Genomic DNA, 23,929 nt, shown 5'->3' with positions numbered 1-23,929 from the left:
GACGTCCTTTAGTATTTCCATTGAATGCTAATACTTTACTCCACTACATTTAGAAGGGAATAGGCCTAATGTAATTTTACTACATTCATTAAGGAGCTTTAGTCACACTTTTACCATAATGCATTTCTAAAAATCAAACTACTGGACTTAAAGGTGGGGTACGTAAGTTTGAGAAACCGGCTCGGCTACACTTTTTGTGATATTCCATGGAATGATTAACATCCCGATAGCAATGAATATCTTAACTTAAGTGCTTTGAAAAACATCATCTGTGGAAGCCGTAGATCTGTGCACACATTTATCTCGTGCCCTCATTGGTCATGTGCGCGTTCGTGTGTGTTGGAGGAGGGGCTCTGTAAGGAAATCTGAAGGAAGAGGCAGATTTTTTCCGGTTGTGCACTTTCAAATTCGAGCGCACGAGCTGGTTTCTCCAAAATTACATACCCCACCTTTAAGGTAGGCCTACTTGTAGAATTATACAATAGGCCTACAGTATATGTGCCATTCTACCGAATTGGTGTTTGTAGATGTATGTGCATTTAATAAACAAGGCAAGTCAGGCTGTGTCTCAACGCCGTGTATTCACATTGAGCGGGCAATCATACAACTGAGGTATATTCACGTGAGGCAGATATATATATAACACAGGCAAAATACGTCCACAGGGTGGAGCTGCAACCTAGCCTAAACCACCCTGTAACAATTGGTGCAAAGTCAGGTTGGAACAGTTTAGAAATGTTGTATGTTTTTCCCCCCAAAACTTTGTCCATATATATTTGGTCTGCAGAGTCAAAACCCCTCAAAGTACGAGTCAAATTCTAACACAGAAAAGACCTATCTATGCTGCCCCAAAATGCCTCGTTGGAGATTTCTCATTTTCCATTGTTTGCTTCCTGGGTTCTGTGATGTGTGAACACCCAAATCAACAACACATGACCGGATTGGCCCAAATGGACCAATCCGCGGAGCACCTCACACACCAGAGGCCTGTACTACGGAGCAGGATTTTCGTTTAGCGGGCTAACTTCAGGGAAAACTCGGGGTTTCCGGTCCTACGACACTGGTTATCTTTTTAGCTAGATCTCCATGGTAACTTATGCTGAGCTGCTAACCTGCTCCGGAGCAGGTTATGTTGCAGGCTAAGAGATCAACTCAGTGAAAGCACTGCCTGCTGACCAATCAGAGCTCAGTGTGCGGAGTTTAAAGCGATCAAGTTATATTACAGGAGAAAGGAAATACAGAAAAGCTGCCGTTGCAGGAAAGACGGCCGGCAAAAATCAACTGACTGTGTGAACGTGAACATTAATAGAATATCACCTCCCATCCTCAGAGCAATCTGACTAATATAACATTAGCGTTAAGAAAGCTTAATTACATATCAGCCACAACAATAGTAACCGGATCAAAGTAACATTACGTAGCCTACAGTCCGTGGCACTGTGAGTGCAGACGTCAATGTGTCCCATTATCATTCATATCACATCACAATGTATCATTTCCTTATCTGAGTCAGCTGAGCCGTATCTGGCCGTGCAACACTCACAGTGTCACATACTGTATGCAGAAGTATTATTTTAAGCAACACATTAAGTTGACGAAACACTCGAGTCAAATGTAATTAAAGTCAGATCGTGTCTTAGACGGGGCAGTGATATCATAAACCTGTTAATGCACGCATTCAAACGCTTGTTCTGTTACCAGCTGTATTCACCTTGCAGGTGCAGCTCTGTGGCTTTTATCCTGGATAAAGTGTTTAAGTCATGGATGTTTAAAGTTTAACTTCTTCAAATGTCTAATATTATAGTTGACTTTTCATTCAGGAAGTATGACACACTGCGCTGTCAGTATGCTTGTCCATGTTGCTCCCTGAACGCTGGTAATAGACGAGTTGGGATCGCGGAGAAATGCTCTCCGCAGACCCATTCTCCAAGCGTTATTGCCTTTTTCTTACTCAATATCAAGCCACACTTATTGTTTTTACTTCGGCTGTGAGTGTGTGTGTGTGCTCAGGATGAGTTTCGCTTGTTCTCGCTGTATCGCCGACCCGGAAACCTGTCCGCTCCTCGCAGCAGCTCGCAGTCGCAACGAGCCTCGCAACGAGCCTCGCAACGTCCCGACCAATCAGAGCACACTGGGCTCACAGGGAGTGGGGGGGGGGGGGCAGGAGCTCCAACAAGCCGTTTAGGACAGAGAGTGAATACCTGGGCGACAATTCACAATACACATACTATACAGAGATGCTGTATGAGAAACCAATGTGATTATGGACAATTTCACAATTTAAATCTATTCTAGTAGACCTCAACAATAGAAATATGATCAGTAGAAATGGCCATGACATGGGATCTTTAAAACAGTTTGGGGACCCCCCACAAAGAAACAAATATATTTACACACGTAATGTCATCATCATAACAGTTTTTTATGGAGCCAGAATTGGGTCAATATTCTAGCGCGCAAAACAAGCTACCCAGGCGCGCAGATTAAACCCCCGCGAGCGGCTATGTGTCACGATCTTAGTTTTATGTCACGGTTGTAGTTTGGTCTGTCTTGTCATGGTTTTATTTTTGCAATTCTGTTCTCCCTGTGTCTTGTCTTCCTCCCTGTCATTAGTTTCCCTGGTGTGTCTGATTGTGTTCACCTGTTGCCCTTGTGTTTCTCCTTCACTGCCCGGCAGTTTCTCGTCTCGTGATTACCCCTCCCTGTATTTAGTCTTGTCTCTTCCTGTGTTCGATGTTGGTTCATTGTTTGTCTTTCATGTCTCCCTTCATGTTGGGCACAGTCACATTTTGTTTGGATGCTACCTCATGCTACAGTACCTGTTCATGGATTCGGATTTAGTGGCACCAGATTGTTCAGTGCTGCATCTTCTCTTGATAAAATACCTGTAGCCTACTTTTATTTAAGAATATAGGGCTTTCTCCTTCTAATGGAGTATTTTGACATTAATATAATGTACTTCTTTCACCTCTGATCATCCAGTAAGAATATATGATTCTAAAATGGGCCTTAAGGCATAATGAGTACTTTTACTTCTGGTACAAAAGTATAACTTGATGCTAATACTTTTGTAACATTTTAGATACAGGACTTTATACTTTTAACAATTTAGTATTGCTAAGCAAAATATCTGAGTACTTCCTCCACATTATGTTGGGAATTATAATGGGGGTGGGCTCTGTGTTGATTGGGGTTGGGGCATCAATAGAAAAATTGATATTTTTGAGTTAAATTAAAATGGAGTTAATGAACAGGGTTCACGTTTTAAAATATGCACATACATTTTCAAATATGCAAACGTTTTTTTAATAAAGTAAGTGGAACTAGTGTACTCACTGAATACACATTATCATACGCGAGTGTCCTAAATGATAATAACCATTATTTTTTATATTTTAAACAATTTAATAATAAACACGTTCGGTGTAACTGATCATAACCCCGCTTAAAGCACCCACCGACAGAGCATGGTTATTGAGCCAGGCTCTGTTGTATGACACTGACACAAGTAAACAGGAAGTAACATGAGTAATAAAAGAGGAAATAAGAAGACCTTTAACCAGAAGTAACCCCTATAAAAGCGCATTTCATGATCCTTTATCTCCCACCATTAAAGAGCATTTAACAACCACTCTTTCTTTAAACACTGCTCTTTGGGTAATGCACAATAATAAAAGGGTGAAGTCGTAATGTTGACAGCATCCTTTCTATGGAAATTAGCACCTTTAAAAAGAAAAGAAGAAACTCTTACTTAATTACATACAGGACTTAATTACACTGAACCACTAAAGAAGAGTCCATGCTTTGAAGCACTCACTGGAATTCAATGGCCTTCTAACAATGCAATCACCATAAATGTTCATAGTAATGAAAACAATTCTTACAAATAAATCAGGCATTATTTCTAAGAAAATTATTGCTGATCATAATGCTGTAACACAAAACTGAATTCTATTTTAATCCTGTTTTATTCAGTCGTGCATTAAGTGTTCTTTTTAATCACAAGGCGTAACAATGTGTTACTCTGGTTTCACCTGGGAAAGGGGAGCTAGTATTGTGTTTATTTATTGTAAATTGTGTATACATGTGTTTGTTTTGTGAAGCACTTTGAGTTACCTTCATGTATGAAAAATGCTATATTAATAAATTTTGATTTGATTTGCACAGTTATAGTGTTATTGTCACGTCATTTTTGGATTGATTTATGGATCTATAATTATAGTTAAATATCAGTTTTCCTTTGAAACATTTTGAAATAAGATACAGGCTGACATTTGCTAACTTTATGCCAACCATATAGACAATACTTTGATATATTAATTGAGTGCACATTTTTATTTGAAGCTTAAATAAATGTCTTATGATATATTTTTGCTTAAGTACTCAAGTTGTCCACTAGATGACAAACAATCATTGTTCTGTCATGAACCCAGTCGTCCTCTAGATGGTGTGATACACTCAAAAGCTCACGGAACACATGGTGACAATACAACTGATTTTATTCATCTCAGAATTAGTCTTCTCCTTAGCCAACTAGAGTATAATGTTCAGATCTTTTATTTAAACCCTTTCCAATCAATAATGAAGGAGTTGCTCACTGTTGACTGTTATTCTTGTAGTTTTCATTGGGAACCTAATGTTGGATGTTGGTGTGGCACTTCCAATGCTTTGCTCATTGGCGCAGCTGCAGAACCCAGCTGGATGTTTTGTCTAAATATTTACAGTTCATTGATAAAGAGGCAATGTTTACTATGACACCTCCATCACATTTCCTGCTGAAGTAAGGCTGCCCAGGGGGTCACACAACCCCCCTCTCTGGAATGTTCTCATGTTATTCAGATGGATAATCCCACTGCAGGCAACAGACCTGCCCGAGGCTAAACTGCTATTGCAAACAGAAAGTCTTCTCTAACACAAAGGAACAATTTCAACAGAAAATATCTGAAACAGGGATGACACCTTTTTCTGTATGTATATATATATATATATACTTTTATTGCAAAAACTGGACATTTGTAACAGTGTAAAGCCATTCAAGTTTGAAATTGTCAAATAATTTGCAGAAAAATTGTTTTATAGATAAGTCTTACATTTGTCACAATTTGGTTTGTTTACCAGTGGAGATGAGTGCATCCAGAGATGATCAATAACCTTATCATAGCATTTCAGCCTCTTGGTCAAATATAAATATTGTAGAACTTTTGGTTGAAAGCAGTGCAAAGGATGTGCGAGAAACATCCTTGGAGTTGACACATAAAAAAGCAGTGTGCTTTACAAACGTTTTGGATCACACCGCACAGCTCTACAAAAGTAAGATTATTGTACAGCTTTTACAAAACAATATTAAGACTGAGACCATTTTTGTGCTGGCACAATACCAATGCATTTACATTTTATGCAAGAATCATGAAGATCCTATTGCATGAAGTTTTCAGTGCGTAGTGTGCTGCCAATGCAAACTAAAATGGGACATATAGTGATATGAAATACTCATCAAGATAAAAAGGATAGGTGTGCAAAAGGCTTTGCTAACCAAACACAGGATGAAAGGTTTAAAGAACACATCTCTTCAGCCGTGTGTTGTGGAATGCTGTCGGCCTGTGATGTGAAGGAATGCTCTAGTGCAGGGGTTTTCAAAGTGTGGGAAGGTGAGCCTCCCCTCAGAGAACATAAGAACAGCCGCGACCCCCTCCCAATTATTATTGCTGTTATTATTATTATTGTTGCTACAATGCAGGGGTATTCAATTGCATTTCAAAGAGGTCCAGTAAGAGAAAATGTCATTAAATGCTCTGTTTTCGCTGTCTACCTTCTGCCATTTGAAATTACTGTTTTACTTTTCTTGTTTGTCTACCCTCCCTCCCAAATGTAAAGCGTCTTTGGGTTCAAGAAAAGCGCTATAGAAATATAATTTATTATTATTATTACTGTTTCTCTCCTCTTGTCTCGTCTGTCTCTGTGCGTGTGTTTGAATCTATCGTGCTGACTCACTGACTGCACCGATTTGATTGGCTGAGTAGCGTCACCTCCCTAAAACATTAAACAATAACTTTTTTATCTTTATGTTTTACACATATTGTATAAAACTCCCCCACTATTTGGACTATTACTTGCACCCCTCTAGAATAAGCCCGAATGGTCTCAACCATATTGCATCAGTAACATGCACTTGTTGTTATAACAAGATCGCAAGGACACTGGTAGCGATCGGACAATTGAGTGTTGTTCAGTGTGTGTGTTGTGGAACATGCGTGCGTGAAAATATACCACACACGCAATTACAATTGCATGTTCAATTCACTACCCTGGAAGTTAATAAAGTTGTTAAAATTGGAACAGCCTGTGGACAGCCGTTCTTCCTTGCATGTCAGTCGCCGAGACCTTCTTACAGAGGACAAGCAAATCTAGCTGCAGCACGACCCGTATATTTTCGCACACCGTGGTCTTAACACATACTTTTTAAACATTTTTAACATTTTCAACATCGTAGATACATCCGTATATGCTCCCGGCAACACACTGAACGTCAACTTTGCCTCCTTATTACACTCACCCCTACTTTAGTGGGAACTATGAGTCTGCTTCTTTGATGCACACAGGGATAAACGCATCATCCTCTGGCTGCTGCCTTGACCCGTACTTGCTTTTGATCAAAATCAATGCGGAAAACCCTCACTCACACAGGAAGGTGGAGGTGAAGGGAATGAGCACTTGTACAGCCTTTTTGGCGAGGTGGGGCAACTCGGTCTCCACAGACAGCCAAAAGTGGGCAAGTGTCACTTTACTCGTCTTTTTCTCGTTATTTTTTGTCTCACGCAGCGCCTTCCATGAAGCTCTCTGGCGCCCCCCAGGGGAGGCGCGCCTCACACTTTGAAAACCGCTGCTCTAGTGCGAAATAAAACATATAGACAAAAAATACACACACCGTTAAGCTTTACTTTATATGGTTACAATTCATCTCTTATCTTGTCACCCTTTGGCCGGACCATCCTGCCGAGGAAGAGGATTGACTTGGTGCTCTCGTCCTTCACGAGGAAGATGAAAGGGTGGTCTGCATAGAACAGTTTGGGGTCTTTCAGCTTGTCTGTGCCGAAGATGCTCGTGTCCATTTCGTTTCCATCAGTGTCCCATTCCAAGGCTGAGGCGTGGAACACACTGGACAAGTAGAGGTCCTTCTTCCCAGACATTTTGGAAAAGTCAGCTTTGGATTTGTTTACAGCATCTGTCAGGCCCAACTCCCCGAGGTGTTTCTATGAATGGGAGCAGGAAGTTAGTGTGTAATTCAAATTGTATAAAACAGCAATTCAATCAGAAGTCAAGAGATGTGGTCATCTTTAGTGTCTTACCTGCAGGTTGTGACTGACTTCCATGCTGACTTTGGGCAGAGACACAGCTACTGCTGTCTGCTTCAGCGCGCCCATCCACTTATCCAGCTGCTTCTGGGTCAGCAGCTTCTCCAGCCTTTGCAGAGATTCCACATGGTGGGGCATAAAGAACACCACAGTGGACTTCTTATGAGCCAGAGGTATGCTCAGGATGGATAACTTATTAGTTTTGTCGTCAAGGAAGCCATAGAGACCTGTGGAAATAAATGACATGTATTACACATAATTCTTTTTCTGGTCATAAGATGTCACTGTTTCTTTTAGTTACTTTTATTTGTTTCTGTGTACTGACTAAAAGAAAGTGGCTTGTCACATGGGAATAGCTTGCCCACATTAAAAGTAATTCCATCTTAAGCTTGAGCCGTTGTCGCTGCTAGCTCGAGGCTAACAGAGCACCCTCACTTTAATCAGCAGGTGGAAGAGTTGTAGCATTTGTTCACAGACAATAAACTACACACACTGCACTGCCACATCACTGCTGACTTATTTTAACTTAATTAAAATGCCTTTAAGTTGTTTTTGTTTTTATTGTGTTTCTCCTAACTTCAAAAAAGAAATGGACTTAAAGATTGTAAGCGAGGGCAGCTAGCCTGGCTCTGTCCAAATTACAATTTGCATCCACCAACAGCTCTTTTGCTGATTAATTAACACTCTATATATTGTTTGTTTGATCCATACAAAACCTAAATAAAGAAATTACCATTTGTAAAAAAAAAGTTAGTGATTTCCAACACCAACCCAAAAACTGCTGCTCAGATACAGTTTAGCATTTAATACCACTATATAAAAAGGGCAATTGTTCTTTTAACACTTGCCTGCACACGTCTCTTATAATGGCTATTTGCGAAACGAAAGTGGCTAGCAGCTAAGGGTGCTAACAGACTGACCAACAGTGATATAACATAAGCTGGAGGGTGGCCACACACAATTTCACATTTCACTGTATTAGTTTATTTTAAAGCTATAATATTAAGTTTAACCTAAATCTGTTGACATAATACATTTAATTATAGTCAATGTTTCAATTTCTTCAGTTCAGTGTGCTAAGAAGGTGCTATCAGCAGTAACCCCGCCGTCCCCACAGAGCAGTGGTGGAGGAATGAGTCATTGAGCCCTGAAATGAGTCAACATTAAATGCACAACATAAGGTCTGTGGTTAAGTAACTTAGGAGATGTTAACATTTTGTTCTACAACATAAAATATGTCAGTAAAAAACCCATTAGCTTTTGTGAAGGAAACCAGCGCAATGCCTTTTTCGGCCCACCATCAAAAAGAGCAACCGTAGCAACCATGCGCGGGAAGTCTTCTTCGCTGCTTTTGTGGCAGACTACAGCGCCACTTACAGGCCTGGCATATGTACTACAGCGTCTCCAGCGCTTTCGAGTGGTCTCGTGTGAACGGATACGTCTCGTGTGAACGGACACTATTCCGGGCTGACGTCAGCTCGGATGGAATCTGTATGCGCTCGTTGTAGCCCCGTTTTTAAAATATTTGGGTACGGAGGAAAAGAGAGACGGTTTTATTTTCTGACGCTGCGTGAGTTCCCCGACGCACCGGGGACACATATTTATGTATAAAAGACATCACAAAGTGCATTTTGCATGATAGGTCCCCTTTAACTAAAGCACTGAGAATCTGGGATTACGACACACACTTGGGGAGAATGACTTCATTAGTTACTAGTCAGGTAGACATTACCCCGCTATATCTTTACATATTAAATCGTTTTTAGCTGCTCTATATGTTGTATTGAGAACCTTTGAGAATAATCCCTAAAAGATTTTAACGAATTTTGTTTCTGAATATATACTTGGACTGTCCCAACCTACCGGTACGGTGCATCATCTGTAATGAAACAGTGTAGCCACGGGATACCACAAATCCACGGTTGTCCACCATTTTATGATGGAATTGCTCGTCCCAATGAGCTGTGTGGAATACAAATCAGTTAGTTTTAAGAGCATTTAAAAGGAATTATATTGCAAATCTGCAGGTTTAATACTCACGTTTGAAAAACATAGCATTGATGATCATCGCCCCATCAGCCTTCTCCACATCCTTGGTAACTTCGGACAGTTTGCCGTCAGTAGACTTGGACGCCCACTCGTTGATGGAGTTCACGGCGCTCTTCTTATCACTGAAGTTTATCTTGGAGTGATCAAAGTTATAGTGCTTCTGGCTGCTCTTGACAAACTCATCTACAAAGGTGACAGAGCTGGGTCCATAGAGACGGTTGCTGATCTTCCAGGTGACATTGCGGGTTTTTGGGTCGCTCACCTCAGACAGGAGCTCAGCCAGACCAGAGTGCAGTTGATCATCTTTGACTTTAGCTGCATTCAGAATGTTTTTCACCTGAGAGGCAGTGGAGGCTTTGCCCCCAAGAGCAACCAGACCCAGAGAGGAGGCCACCACTACAGGGGAGATCAGGATGTTTTCTACGCCCTTTTCCTTAGCCATTTTTTGGTAGAGACTGAAGGCAAACTTTGCACTGTTGTCAGCCAGGATGGTGGCATGTTTGCTCAGGACTTTCTTTGGTGAAGCCGAGGTAGCAGCTGAAGCAGAAGTAGCCAGGAGGACCAGGGCCATCAGGCTTTGCACCCACATGTTGGAATGCTAATCAAAGATAAAGAAAGATATAAAGCAAATCTTATTAATGTACTGATTTAAGCGAGCCAAACTCTTATCTTGGCTAATTTGTTCTGTTTTAGTTTCGCATATCTTAACTTATTTTTCCAAATTCGAAGCCTTTTATTGGGGCACCTCATCTGCATTTTTTAGGATAATAGCAAGGCGAGTTGGGTTAAAGGTGGGGTAGGTAATTTTGGAGAAACCAGCTCGAGTGCGCTCGAATTTGAACATACACAACCGGAAGATATCTGCCACTTCCTCACAGAGCCCCTCCTCCAACACACACGAACGCGCACATGACCAATGAGGGCACAGTTTGTGCCCCGATGGAAGGCTGACATCCAGTTATTTTTGCCGGGCCGGCTAAAATGATTGGTCGTGCTTTTTACAGTACTACAGCTTCCACAGATGACTTTTTGTCAAAGCACTTCAGATATTCATTGCTATCGGGATGTTAAGAGCATTCTATGGAATATAACAAAAAGTGTATCTCGAGCCGGTTTCTCAAATTTACCTACCCCACCTTTAAGCCTTGACATTCAAAAACGTCTCTCCCAAATAAACCTTGAGGCTAGACCTATGGGCTGGACCTACACCACAGACACGTAGGCAGCTACAGGATGTCAAGAAGAAACACATGCGGCCAGCTACGAGTTCTTCATGTCTTGGCAACACACACGATTTAAGTTTTCTAATATAATCTCGAGAGGAAAGAGTCTGGTTGATGCTGATCAGTTTCCCATGACGTGGAAAAAGTGATCCCACACACTCAACCAATGCCAGGGTTAGAGTTAGAGATGGGCTTACTTCAATGTGCATTAAAGAGATCAATGGCAAATGGCTACGTTTTAGAGTTTATTGTCTGTATAACCAGTTATTTGAAATGATTAGTGTTGGAAGATACGTTTTTTTATTGTGCTGCAACTTGAAAACAGAAAGATCAAGGATGAATAGATTCATCAACTGCTGATGATATGATCTGAATAGCATGCTAAGGTAACACTGCATGTGATAATCATACTATGTTTCTTTTAATGAAAATCCATTTGGTTTTTATGTTGTTTTCTACATGTTCTACAGCCACCTCCTAATGTCTACTTGCAAGCAACATACTTTCACGTTTTGTAAATGTTTTAAAACAACTTGCAAGAATCACACAGTTTAGGACTGCAATGGAATATTTGACTCCTTATCCCAGATCTGAGTTTGTGGCCTCTTTACATGCCTGGGCATTTCCCACAAGTTGAACACACTGCATACTTTCCCTCCCCCCCTTACTTCCAGAACTTTTATCTTACCTTATTGGGCTCTTTCAACAGTTCAGCAGGTTGTCCTGAAGCTTCTGCAAAAAGATCCCCTGATCTGCTGTATGTGAGGATAATGTAAATGGCAGTCAAACATAGAATTGTACGAGACAATTGCAGGAATTGCTCTGCCTGGTTCACAGAGCATTAAAATCTCTGCTCAGGAATCTTCCTCCGCCCATAGTGAGGGGCAGTGGGAGAAGAATCTGCAACCCCCAGGTCCTAAAGCCTGAAGGTGTTGAAGCCACCCACCCCTCTGTGACCTATAATAAAGTTACCCTGTATTACGCATTGATTATGATTGCACCCAAATATTAGTGTTCTTGTTAGAATCTTAAACACTTTCATCACTGTTTACTCATCCAATTAATAAAGTTGTGTTTGTTATACACAAAGTAAATATGGTAGAACTATCTTTTTTCTATTGACATAAAATATAGCTTAACAATAGTAGTATATTGGTGTGAACATTACAATGCATACTTCTATCTTATTGTTTTAGTGACGGCTTCATTTCTGAACTCATGTAATTGCCAAAATACAAACTTGTTGGGTCATGAAGAAAATGTTGACACTTACAGTGAGAGTTAAGGACCTTTGTTGTTGTCAAAGTGCTTTTACAGCCATTTCCTCCTCACCCCCCACTCGTAATTGTCCTTCTCCGACTCTGCCACCAGGCAGGGGCGGCGCCCCCCAGGATTGCCAAAGCACCCCCTAAGCACCCCCAAGAAATATGTGTTTTTTTTCCCCGAAAATTATTATTATTATTTTTATTAAATTAAATTAGAAAAATTATTGATTACATCAATGCAAATGTGAAACAAACATATTTTTGACCAAAAACATAAAGCCAACACAGGTGATATGATTAGGCCAATGGCCAGCATCCATTCGATTTTTGACCTACCCATAGGCTAAATTACTTTGTGACACTTGAGTGACTTCCTGTTAGCTAGAGCGCCAAATTATTTGCTAACAGCAAAGTGAAAAATTGATCGTTTTTTAGTCCTTAAAGCGTCCACGTGTGGACACTCAATCAAAACCACCTGAAAGCGAGAGGGATTCTGCACATAATAGCATAGCCTAGTGAATACAAGTAGCACTTCTGGGTCTCTGTGTTTCATTCAAGCTCTGCTCTGTGTGTGGTGGCACGAGCCATTTTGTGTGCGTGCTCGAGCGAGAGAGAGAGCTCGCGCACCGGTGGGTATCTACTGGAGATCGTTGTGGTTAGCATCTGGTGCTAGCTAGCCAAGCTAACGGATATAAGGAGCTTTTTCACAACAAGGTGGAGGGAGAACTCTCTCCTGTCAGACGGAGAGTCTCAGGTAACCTCAGCTCAGGTGAAGTAAAGGACTCTCAGTGTTTAGATAGTTAACTTTAGTCTAGTTATCTCAGTGGGTCTCAAACGGTTTGTTTTAAAAAGGGGAGTTATTTGTAAAATATCTATAAAGAAATAGAAAGAGAGTTGAGAGATGTATCCATAGATCTCTTAATGTTGCTCTCAAAGTGCACCAGATTGATACTTTTAACTTCAATATTTAAAAAAAATCTTCCCAGAGAAGCATGCCCCCTAGAGGAGGTAAGGTCCACCCCCCACTTGTAAAAATAGCACTTTACCCCTGCATACACCTATATGCCGTGAGTTGATTATCGAGCCTTCATTGTAACAGTCGCGGGTACACTGTGTGTGCATGTGGGGAGCGCTGGTGCATTAATGGGAAACCCTTAATGTTTGAGCACCCTCTATGAAACGTCAAGCTACCCCACAGCACCCCCTAGAGAAAATCTCTGGCGCCGCCACTGCCACCAGGTCTATACATTTGACCAAGGCCACACTTGAGTATGCACTGCTAAAGTATGTGTTCGACTGTGGTGTTGATCCATGAGTGAATGGGTCAGAAACTGTGTCTAAAGTTGTGAATGAATTAAGCCTAATTAATTAAGTGAATTAACCAAACCTTCATATTTAGAAAGGTGAGTCACTTAATATCTTACTGTAATGTTTCAACACCTGCCAATCAATTATTATGTCTAAGAACAACTATTTCCAGTTAATCTAGTTATTGGGATAAACAGGTTTTAAATCATTCCAATGTATACTATAGGACAGTAACCACAAATATCCTTTAAAACTGGAGAGATAAAAAAAAAAGCATAAATAAATGTTAAAGTAAAATAAGATATGCATGAACAACACAAATAAAATAAGTTACATTAATTTGTTATTGGCTATGGTAGGTTATTGGTTATGTTCATACTTATTTGATTACATCCACTAAGATGACAACAGAGACTTTCGACCCACAACCAGCTGTTGACTTGTGGATGCAAGCATCTAGTCGCAGACTCAACCAGAGAGAAAGTAGTAGGCCTACATCATCAGCTACCATGTCTGACAGAGAGGAAGACAGTGAGGAGAACAGTCAGGAGAACAGTCAGGAGGGTAGTGATGACAGCTTGTAGGATTACTGGCCGTGCTAATGTTGTCCTGTGTTCACCTCTGCATGTGTGTTCTGTGTTCACCTCTGTGTGTGTGTTCTGTGTTCACCTCTGCATGTGTGTCCTGTGTTCACCTCTGCATGTGTGTCCTGTGTTCACCTGCATGTGTGTTCTGTGTTCACCTCTGTGTGTGTGTCCTGTGTTCACCTGCATGTGTGTTCTGTGTTTACCTCTGCATGTGTGTTCTGTGTTCACCTCTGCATGTGTGTTCTGTGTTCACCTCTGCATGTGTGTTCTGTGTTCACCTCTGCATGTGTGTTCTGTGTTTACCTCTGCATGTGTGTTCTGTGTTCACCTGCATGTGTGTTCTGTGTTCACCTCTGCATGTGTGTTCTGTGTTCACCTCTGCATGTGTGTTCTGTGTTCACCTCTGCATGTGTGTTCAGTGCCGTGTGTCTGGCAAATAAAGTCAAGACCCCCTCAAAAGTTCCGGTGTATTTCATTTTAAGGATGAGCACCAAGCAACATCTCCAGGTGCTCCTTTGAGAACCAGGGCAACAAAGTGATGTGCACCCCTGGTTATACATCAGTGCAGCCTGATATAGATGTGGGAAGGGATTTGGCAACGGAACACCATGGTTGCATTCTTTCCCATGAATGCTTCCTGCTCTTCTTCCTGGTGTTATTAGATGTTATGCTTATCCTCCCCCTGCTTGGGGATATGTGTGTGTGTGTGTGTGTGTGTGTGTGTGTGTGTGTGTGTGTGTGTGTGTGTGTGTGTGTGTGTGTGTGTGTGTGTGTGTGTGTGTGTGTGTGTGTGTGTGTGTGTGTGTGTGTGTGTGTGTGTGTGTGTGTGTGTGTGTGTGTGTGTGTGTGTGTGTGTGTGTGTGTGTGTGTGTGTGTGTTTCAAAGAGGATCAGGCAGCAGGAAGTTCCAGAAGAAGCGGATAAATGTCCCCTCTAACACCTGTTAAATCAAGTCTATTTTATTTTTATAGTCCAACATCACAGATTACAAATGTGCTCCAAGGGGGTTTAGCAATCTGTACAGAATATGACACCTGGGGGGTATACTGCGAAGCAGGATTTTCGCTTAGCCGGCTAAATTCAGGGAAAACTCCGGCTTTCCGGTCCTACGAAGCTGGTTCTCTTTTTAGCAAGCTAGATCTCCATGGTAATATGCTAAGCAGCTAACCTGGTCGGGACCAGGTTAGGTTGCAGGCTAAAGGCCCTGACACACCAACCCGATTTTGGGAGTCAGAGGCCGTCAGAGGCTGTCGGGCATTCGCGGCGCCGTAGTCAGGTTGGTGTGTCCCGCACCGTCGACCGTGACACGCCTTATTTGGACTGCCAGACCCGATGCATGGCCGATTCAACATGTTGAATCGGCCATGCATCGGGTCTGGCAGTCGGACCAAATAATCACTCTGATTGGCTGTTCAGCTAGCAAATCAGTGCATGAGAAGCGAAGCGGAAGTGAGGGACGTAAACAAACGATTTAAGAAGGCACACACAGACTGCTATTCATTTTCATCTCATCATGGCGATCTGGAATGATGCAAACGAAGACCTGCTCATCACCTTGATCCAGGAGAGGCCAGCTCTGTATGATATTACGGAGAAAAGATACTCTTCTTCTTCTCTGTCTTTCGGTTGTTGCCTCTTTTGAATGACGAATACACACTACCGCCGCCTGCTGGTAAGGAGAGTTATTGCCAAAACGCAGGAGAACACGGCCAGGCAACAGCCGACTTCAGCGTCGGCTAGTCCTCTGGTGACTGCTTGGTGTGTCAGGGCCTTAAGAGCTCAACTCAGTGAAAGCACTGCCTGCTGACCAATCAGAGCTCAGTGTGCGGAGTTTAAAGCGATCAAGTCATATTACAGGAGAAAGGAAATATTGAAAAACTGCCGTCGCAGGAAAGACGGCCGGCAAAAATCACCGACTGTGTGAACGTGAACATTAATAGAATATCACCTCCATCTTCAGAGCAATCTGACTATTATAACATTAGCGTTAAGAAAGCTTACTTAAATATCGGCCACAACATAAGTAACCGGATCAGAGTACATTAAGTACAGTCCGCGGCATATCACTTCATATTGTATCATATATCTCCTTATCTGAGTCAGCTGAGCCGTATCTGGCCGTGCAACACTCACAGTGTCACATACTGTATGCAGAAGTATTATTTTAAGCAACACATAAGTTGACGAAACACTCGAGACAAATGTAATTGAAGTCAGATCGTGTTTTAGACGGGCAGTGATATCATAAACCTGTTAATGTACGCATTCAAACACTTTTTCTGTTCCCAGCTCTATTCACCTTGCAGGTGCAGCTCTGTGGCTTTTATCCTGGATAAAGTGTTTAAGTCATGGATGTTTAAAGTTTAACTTCTTCATTTTTGACTAGTATTAAAGTTCACTTTTCATTCAGGAAGTATGACGCTGCGCTGTCAGTATGCTTCTCCATGTTTGTGATTGGTCGAATGCTCCAAATACCACCCCTTTCATGTGAACGCGCACCTAACTAGATAGGACACGGCTGGCTTGAGCGATCCACTTGATAACCCGCGTCGTAGTACAGTTTAGCGAGAGCGCGTATGTTTTGGATTAGGCCAACCGGCTAACTCAAACATATCCAGGATAGGTTGAACCAGGTTCGCAGTATAGGCCCCTGCTGTTCCCAAAAAAGCATATTGAATTGCATTGAGATACAAGAGAGAGGACCTGCTATCCTCTTCCTGAACTCCCTTTTAGAGACTATGTTGGTAAAAAATACAAACACAAGTTGCACAGCTTCTACAGCTCTGTACATCATTAGGGTAATGGTTCACAGAGGCTTCACTCCACTATTAGATTACAGTAATCCTACAATGTCTATCTGATTTATTGTCGCTTTGGATTAAAGCGTCAGCTAAATTATATGTAATGTAAAAGTGGGGACACACTAACTGTGAGGCCTCAGACCCCAACAAACTGCACAAAAGCACATATTCATATGTACAAATATTACAAAACATCATAAAACAAAAACAAAAACACACTGAAAGCAAAGAAAGAAAGAAAAAGCCAGGACCCAGCTGTCTGAAAAATAGAAGAATATTCTGACCAATTCGGAAGTGGTAACTAAACAAAACACAAGATTATATATTCTGATCATACATTGCTTTGAGCTATACTTTAACTTTGGATGTTGGCACTTTTACTGAAAAGCAATTATGTTTTAATAAAAAAAAGGGTACATTTCATAAAATGTCCTAAATAATGATTGTGTAATATGTATGTCATTTTGGAGAAACCAGCTCGAGTGAAAATACACAGTAGAAGAAATCTGCTACTTCCTCACAGAGCCCCTCCTCCAACACACACGAACGCGCACATGACCAATGAGGGCACGAGATAAGTTTGTGCACAGATGGAAGGCTGACAGGCAGGTAGGCCATCCAGTTACTTTAGCCGGGCCGGCTCAGATGATTGGTCGTGCTTTTTACAGCGCCACGGCTTCCAAAGATGACATTTTTTTATGGATGTTTTGTCAAAGCACTTAAGATATTCTTTAGGCGCATTCACACTGCGGTACTTTTCCCACAAAGGTTCATGCGAACTTAGTTCATGCGAACTCTTTAGTTCTCATGAACTAAGTACAGATCGCGTTCACACCGGAAAAGTTCCCTGGGGGTGGATTAGGCAAATGAAGCCGCTGACGTCACTTCTTCTTCTTCTTCTGCTTTGGGTTTACTGGCAGGCCGCAAACCACTTCACAGTGATGTACCTGAACGCGTTCAATGAACGATCGTTCATGAACGCGTTCATATTTTGGGCGAACGTGAACTGAACGTACTGTATTTCCGCTAGATGAACGTAATTGAGAACGCGTTCATTCTCAGCGCTGTATAACGGCGTTCAAAAGTGCGTTCATTCTCAGCACTGTATTATAACGGCGTTCAAACGTGTGCCAGATTTCATATGCCTTTCAGCCGAAAACCCAGTTAAAACACACCGTAAACAGGCTTCAAAATAATGCGGAAAACCACCCAATCTGGCAACAGCAAGCTGCCTGTGACGCGTACGCGCCTGTCACCCCTGGCTGTCGCACTAAAATATAAATATACTAAATATATCAGACTCCTCACAACAAACAATGTGGAACCGCGGAACCGGCGAGCATTGAATGAATGAATGAATTAGTATGGACGAAGCCGAGAGCAGCTGCAGCAGCACTCGCTCAGAGTGAGACTCTACGGCAGGGGTGGGGAACCTTAGGCCTCCGGCCGTATACGGCCCGCGAGACAATGTGGTACGGCCCTCGAGGTAATTTATAAACACACGCAAAAAATAAAAAAATGAAAGAAATCTAGACAGCAAAAAAATTAAACAAGCGAGTGCCTGTTTTTCCTGGCCAAAGTCAGGGTCCTTGAACACAACACGAGCCTAACGTGTCATCACGTGGTATATGTCTCGACTGACAGGGTGCAGTTCTGACGGAGAGCACCAGAACGCCACTCCAGCACTTCAGAAATTGCAGTACCGATAAGTCCATACACATGCCGCAGTTTCTGCGTGTCTGTGTCTTTAGTTGAAAGCCCAGTGGCGATCTGCTCATCTGTCATACTGATCAGACAGTCAATAACTGTGTTGTTATCATTAGCATCTGGTTAGCTAGCTATGCTAACAAATATAAGAAGCTTTTTCTACAACCAGTGAGGTAAAGGCACATCTTTATATGACCATTATAGTTATAAAAAAAACAAGAGAATAAAGTAAACAGGTATAAAATACTATATGACAGTTATTAATAAAGAAGAATACAGTTTGAAAGGGTAGTGAATTGTCAAATATCCATAAATTAAAAGAAAATCTGCTTACAGTTGTGTTTGGGTGTTGAGAGATGTGTCCATAGATCTCCTAATGTTGCTCTCAAAGTGCAACAAATCTTCCCAGGGGAGCATGCCCCCCGGACCCCTCTAGAGGAGGTTAGGTCCCCCCCACCCACTTAAACCATGTTCACATGGATAGGAAACTAAATACATTTGCACACATCTTGTGTCCATATCTTTCTGTGTTGGTGGTCACGCCACACCCTGCACGTGCATGCATACGCGAGTCATGGTGAGATATCTGGATTAGGAGGTTGCTTTTTCTTTGCACAGAATGAAATGAATGGGCTGTGATTTTAGTTTTTTTAAGCAGAGGTCAATAACTTGTACGGCCCTCTGAGGATATTGTAAACATTGAAATGGCCCATTAACATCGTACAGGAGACAAATAATAGCTCGCAGCAACGTATTGAAAAAAGAACTATGAACTATAAATTAGTTCATTTTTGAAACCATGAACTTTAGTTCAACATTTTGAATTATGAACTATGAACTGAACTAGTTCATTTTAAAATGTGTGAACTGTGAACTGAACTAGTTCATGTAGAAAGTGAACTTTCCCAACACTGCCACTTCACGGCGTATACTGCCGCCCAAGAGGAATTGGGTCCCAGCAGCTTCTACTGAAGCCTTCTGAGTAAATCGCCAGAACGCCGACACCTCCTCATCTCCACCGCTCCCATGTTTTATTTTGTGTTGCCATAAGTTAGTCTCTCTGCGTTTCTGCACTGGGCTAATGCTAATGCTAATAATGCTAATGCGAGGATAATAAAATGGCGGCTTCACAAAACTTTTTGGGAGTTTTACGGGGCGTGGTTTGCAATCCGCCCAGCCAATCAGAAATATAGCTCTTTTCTCACAAAAGAGCCGCTCTCTAGCAGGGACTTTCGAGGGGGTAAAAAGGTTCGCATGACCTAATTATAGTACCGGCTCTTTTTGGTGTGAACGCGATCATGAACTAAGTTCGCATGAACCTTTGTGGGAAAAGTACTGCAGTGTGAATGCGCCTATTGCTATCGGGATGTTAAGAGCATTCCATGGAATATAACAAAAAGTGTATCTCGAGCCAGTTTCTCAAACTTACCTACCCCACCTTTAAGTAACCACTTTTGCAATATTAAAGATAGTTAAGTTTAGCACTTATTATTTCCTTAAGTCATGTGTATTTGACAATTACAAAAAAACTACAATACCCAGATTGCTGGTTTAATTAATTTCACATTATTTCCGTGGCTGGATATAACTGATAAATACTGACATTCAGTTTAGAGTGTGAGTTCCCTTTATGACCACTAGAGGTCGACATAGAGCTAACATTAAAACACTATTTTACTATTGTTGCTATTGTGCAACTGAGCGGTTCCTGGTACTGTAACTGCCACCTTTATCATCATACTTTACTCGTACTTTTACAAAACAACAAGACATTATTTCACTTCAGTGGTCATTTGAATTAAATCACACTTTTATACATCGGAAGCACATTTGGCATGCATTTGGTACTGCTAGAATTCCTCTCCTGACATGTTTCCACATGTCCACTGCTGAAGTTTGTCTTTTGACTAATGCTGCTGCTAAATTGTTTGGGATTAAAGGGATGTGACATAATTATCCCAGGCCAAGGGTTAATCTCTGATTGCTGGGCCTGGAATAGATCTGTTAGAAGACGTTACTCGTTGCTCTACATCTTCTCCCTGCAGGTGTTGGTAATATGCCTCCTGTGTCGTGTTAAGTGAGCTACAAACACAACAAAACAACATCTCAATAGTTTAGTGGCACCAAAAGGAGAGCCGTGTAGATCACTGCATGTTCTTATCCAATTAGGACTTAGAACACTGAGACTTGATGTTGAGAGTATTCTCTGATCACCTATAGGCTCATGGAACGTTTTGACTCCATGAAGCCTGTCCACTCTTTCACTAATGCAGTTCTGCTTGGTAGATTCCAGGAAACGCTAACATTTCCTCAAGATGCCTGGTGAGGTTGAGTACATTGTTCAATATTATCCCCCTTTGATTTCTCCCCGGCATGTCCTGACACTTTGAACTGGTAACATACTTGGTTTAACTCTCTCAAAACACCTCTCGCCTGCAGCATGTGAGAACATGTAGGTCAAAAATGTAATAAACAAGGTCGGAGACCGCCAACAGAAAGAGGTGCACATTTTGTCACGTTGTCTCAAACTAGTAGGTCTTATTTGTTTCTTAAAGCTTTGACGGTAAATGAAGTAGCGTTGAAAAGAAATGTGCTGTGAACAATTCACTTTTCAGAGTACTATTGCTATGTTTTGCATTTGAAATAAATCAATATTGAATTGATTAACTTTTACAGCTGAATACACTTATACAAAAATAAATAATAAAGTACACTTTAGAAAGGATGTATTCTATGCATTCAAAGTTATGGTGTCAGTAATAATTAGTAACACATTTATTTATTCTTTATCAATCTTTTAAAAAGGCATTCAAGGGAACAAATGGCAGATCGGTGAAGCAATGGAGATGTGTATGCATGCTAATGGTTTTAAAGGTGAGGTAGGTCATTTTGGAGAAACCAGCTCGAGTGCGCTAGAATTTGAAAATACACAACCGGAAAAAATCTGCCACTTCCTTACAGAGCCCCTCCTCCAACACACACGAACGCGCACATGACCAATGAGGGCACGAGATAAGTGTGTGCACAGATGGAAAGCTGACAGGCAGGTAGGCCATCCAGTTATTTTAGCCGGGCCGGCTCAGATGATTGGTCGTGCTTTTTACAGTACCACGGCTTCCACAGATGACATTTTTTAATGGAATTCTTGTCAAAGCACTTCAGATATTCATTGCTATCGGGATGTTAAGAGCATTCCATGGAATATAACAAAAATTGTATCTCGAGCCGGTTTCTCAAACTTACCTACCCCACCTTTAAGTCCAGGGGCCTCATTTATAAAGCCTTGCATAGGATTGGCGTGGGAAGGTTGCTTACGTAGGACAAAGCAAATAAATACGCACCGACACTTTCCGATTCATAAAAGACTGCGTACGGCACATCCTACGCCGGTTTCCCTTTATAAATCAAAATTAACTCGAGATGCGGCGCAGCTTTTGCAGGCTTCACGTAACGCCCATATTTGCCTATAAATAGTCAAAGAAACGCCCCGTATTAATATTCATTTTGACTGACTTTATGAAGAAGATCGCAGGAAATGACGACAGAACAGACAATACATCTCACACCGTGTCAGATTTAGGTTATTTTGGGGAGGTTGAGATAAATCATTGTTTGGTGGATGCAGTTTGAACCAGAGTAGCAGCATGGAGGTCGGATCGTCACCAAAATAAATAGATAAGTGGTCCGAAAAAGGTTAATGACAAAAGAAATACACATAGCCTAACCTTCCTCAGCACAAAGTGTGTTTGTACCGGGGACAGGAGACCCCCCCCCCTTGATGAGAGACTGTAAGAAGTGATCGGGGAATCTCTCCGGAGTGGAGTCATGATGACTGGATCTGAATTATTTGTTTGTATTTGGTGGTTTGTGTTCCAGCTGTCGATCAGCAACTATATATCCATAATCCACCAGTTAGAGGAAATACAACTAATGTGTTGTGTTATATTAGCTGTACAATTGACCACATATGGTGTTCTTAGCTTCCATACCTCCTGTGTTTTACGAGCGACTTATCAAGTAGGCTATTGGCGAACGGCATAAAACACGATTAAACATGATAGTATAAAACCATGCTCGTATCTATACAACCTATAGAAATGCAAAAGGGCGTCAGTTGAAAGTAATTCTGTCCTTCTGGTTACCGCATCATTTATGAGAATACATTTCTTAACAAGAGAACATAATCGAGGGTGATCAATAACATTTGCGTATATTTCTCTCCATTCTTCCTTCTGCCAACGGTGTCGCAGTTCCTCGTATCTCCCGTTTTTGTGCGTAGTGCGTACGCATGGGTCAGAGTTTGCGTGGAGGACCGCACCTTTTCCCGTCAAGTTAGTGTTTTATAAATCGCAAACATTGCGTAGAAACTGGCGTACGCCATTTTTTGAGCGTATATCCCTTTATAAATGAGGCTCCTGATCCTAAAGTATATTTTGATGCCTAGACTTTGGTACTTTTAGCCAAGAAACAATTTTACTTTATAGTTGTATAATCTTAAATCTGGTTTTTAATGTGTGATTGTTTTTGTATTATTTGACTTTAACTTTAACTATATATTTATTTGTTGTTCCTTTCTTTTCTTTTCACTATATCTGTAAAGCATCTTTGAGCACCTGTAAAAGCGCTAACAAAATAAATGTATTATTATTATTATTATTGTAACAGAGTATGTCTAGACTGTGGTATTTACTCAAGTACATGATCTGAGTAGGACTTCCTCATAATCAGAATGATAAATCCTTTATTAAACCCTAGATTAATAAAATAGAAATCAAGTTCACATCAAGTGTAAAAAAAACAACAACAAAAAACACCCCAGCATTTGATGCAGATAAGACGGCAGGCGAAAAACCTTTTAAAATGCGTGTTTTCTGAATGAAGATCAGATCGATCAGGATAAAAGACCTGTAGCTCCCTCCAAACTCACAACAACGGCATACAGACATACATAAAGCAGCGACTGTATTCACCATGACATAGACAGTCTGTGGTTTGTTCATGTTTAACTTTTGTCCTGTTTCTGAACAGATAGGAGCTGTGAGCTCTGTGTGCTAACAGCTAACGGCTGATGTTTCGGGGCATGTTGCGCTGTCGGGTGCAGAGGGAGCAGACCAATCACAAAGCCTCATTTCTTGACTGGCAGCAAAAATAACCAATCACAGCAGTGCTTCTCTGGCTGGCTCTGTCCAATCACAAACAAGAAGTGTTCTCCTAAAAGGAATACCCTTTCCGTATAAATTGAAATGCTGTGGTGTTTTTCTGAAATGCTGTAGCGTTTTATGAAATGCTGCGGTGTTTCCTGAAATGCTGTTTTGATTTGCACTTCAGTGCCACCGTACTATTGAGACCTGAACAAAATAGTTGTTCTTATACTGTATGTTGCCCTATAGTAATTTAAGATATTTAAATCATTTGTCTTGAAGATACAGTAAAACGCATTTCGTGGCATCAGAAGTGAACCTCCCTCCTCCAGTAGCAGTCCCTCTGCTCAGGTGCGTTCCCCTGGTCACTGATATGATGCACACTGTAAAAAGTGTCTTCCTCTGAGCCCTGTGCTCGGTGTTAATCCGAATAGATGCAGTATTATTTGCAGTGTGCCGCACAGCTCCACCCACAGAGTGTCAAAGGATTACAGCTC

At 41.4% G+C, this 23,929-nt stretch overlaps 1 protein-coding gene across 1 annotated transcript; it reads right to left on the bottom strand.

Annotated features, from left to right (window-relative positions):
• Positions 1–4,971: 4,971 nt before the first annotated feature.
• serpinh1a (serpin peptidase inhibitor, clade H (heat shock protein 47), member 1a) lies at positions 4,972–11,490 on the bottom strand. Its single transcript, XM_034099398.1, has 5 exons — positions 11,313–11,490; positions 9,393–9,999; positions 9,216–9,314; positions 7,347–7,579; positions 4,972–7,250 (listed from the first exon to the last, which is right to left on the bottom strand). The coding sequence occupies exons 2-5, from the start codon at positions 9,988–9,990 to the stop codon at positions 6,948–6,950; spliced, it is 1,233 nt and encodes a 410-aa protein (XP_033955289.1). The 5' UTR covers positions 9,991–9,999; positions 11,313–11,490; the 3' UTR covers positions 4,972–6,947.
• Positions 11,491–23,929: the final 12,439 nt, after the last annotated feature.

This window comes from Pseudochaenichthys georgianus, chromosome 14 (assembly GCF_902827115.2).
Source record: "Pseudochaenichthys georgianus chromosome 14, fPseGeo1.2, whole genome shotgun sequence".
Lineage (NCBI taxonomy): Eukaryota > Metazoa > Chordata > Actinopteri > Perciformes > Channichthyidae > Pseudochaenichthys > Pseudochaenichthys georgianus.
Note: the sequence above shows the minus strand (reverse complement) of the source record. Positions and strands in the feature narration are given on the sequence as shown.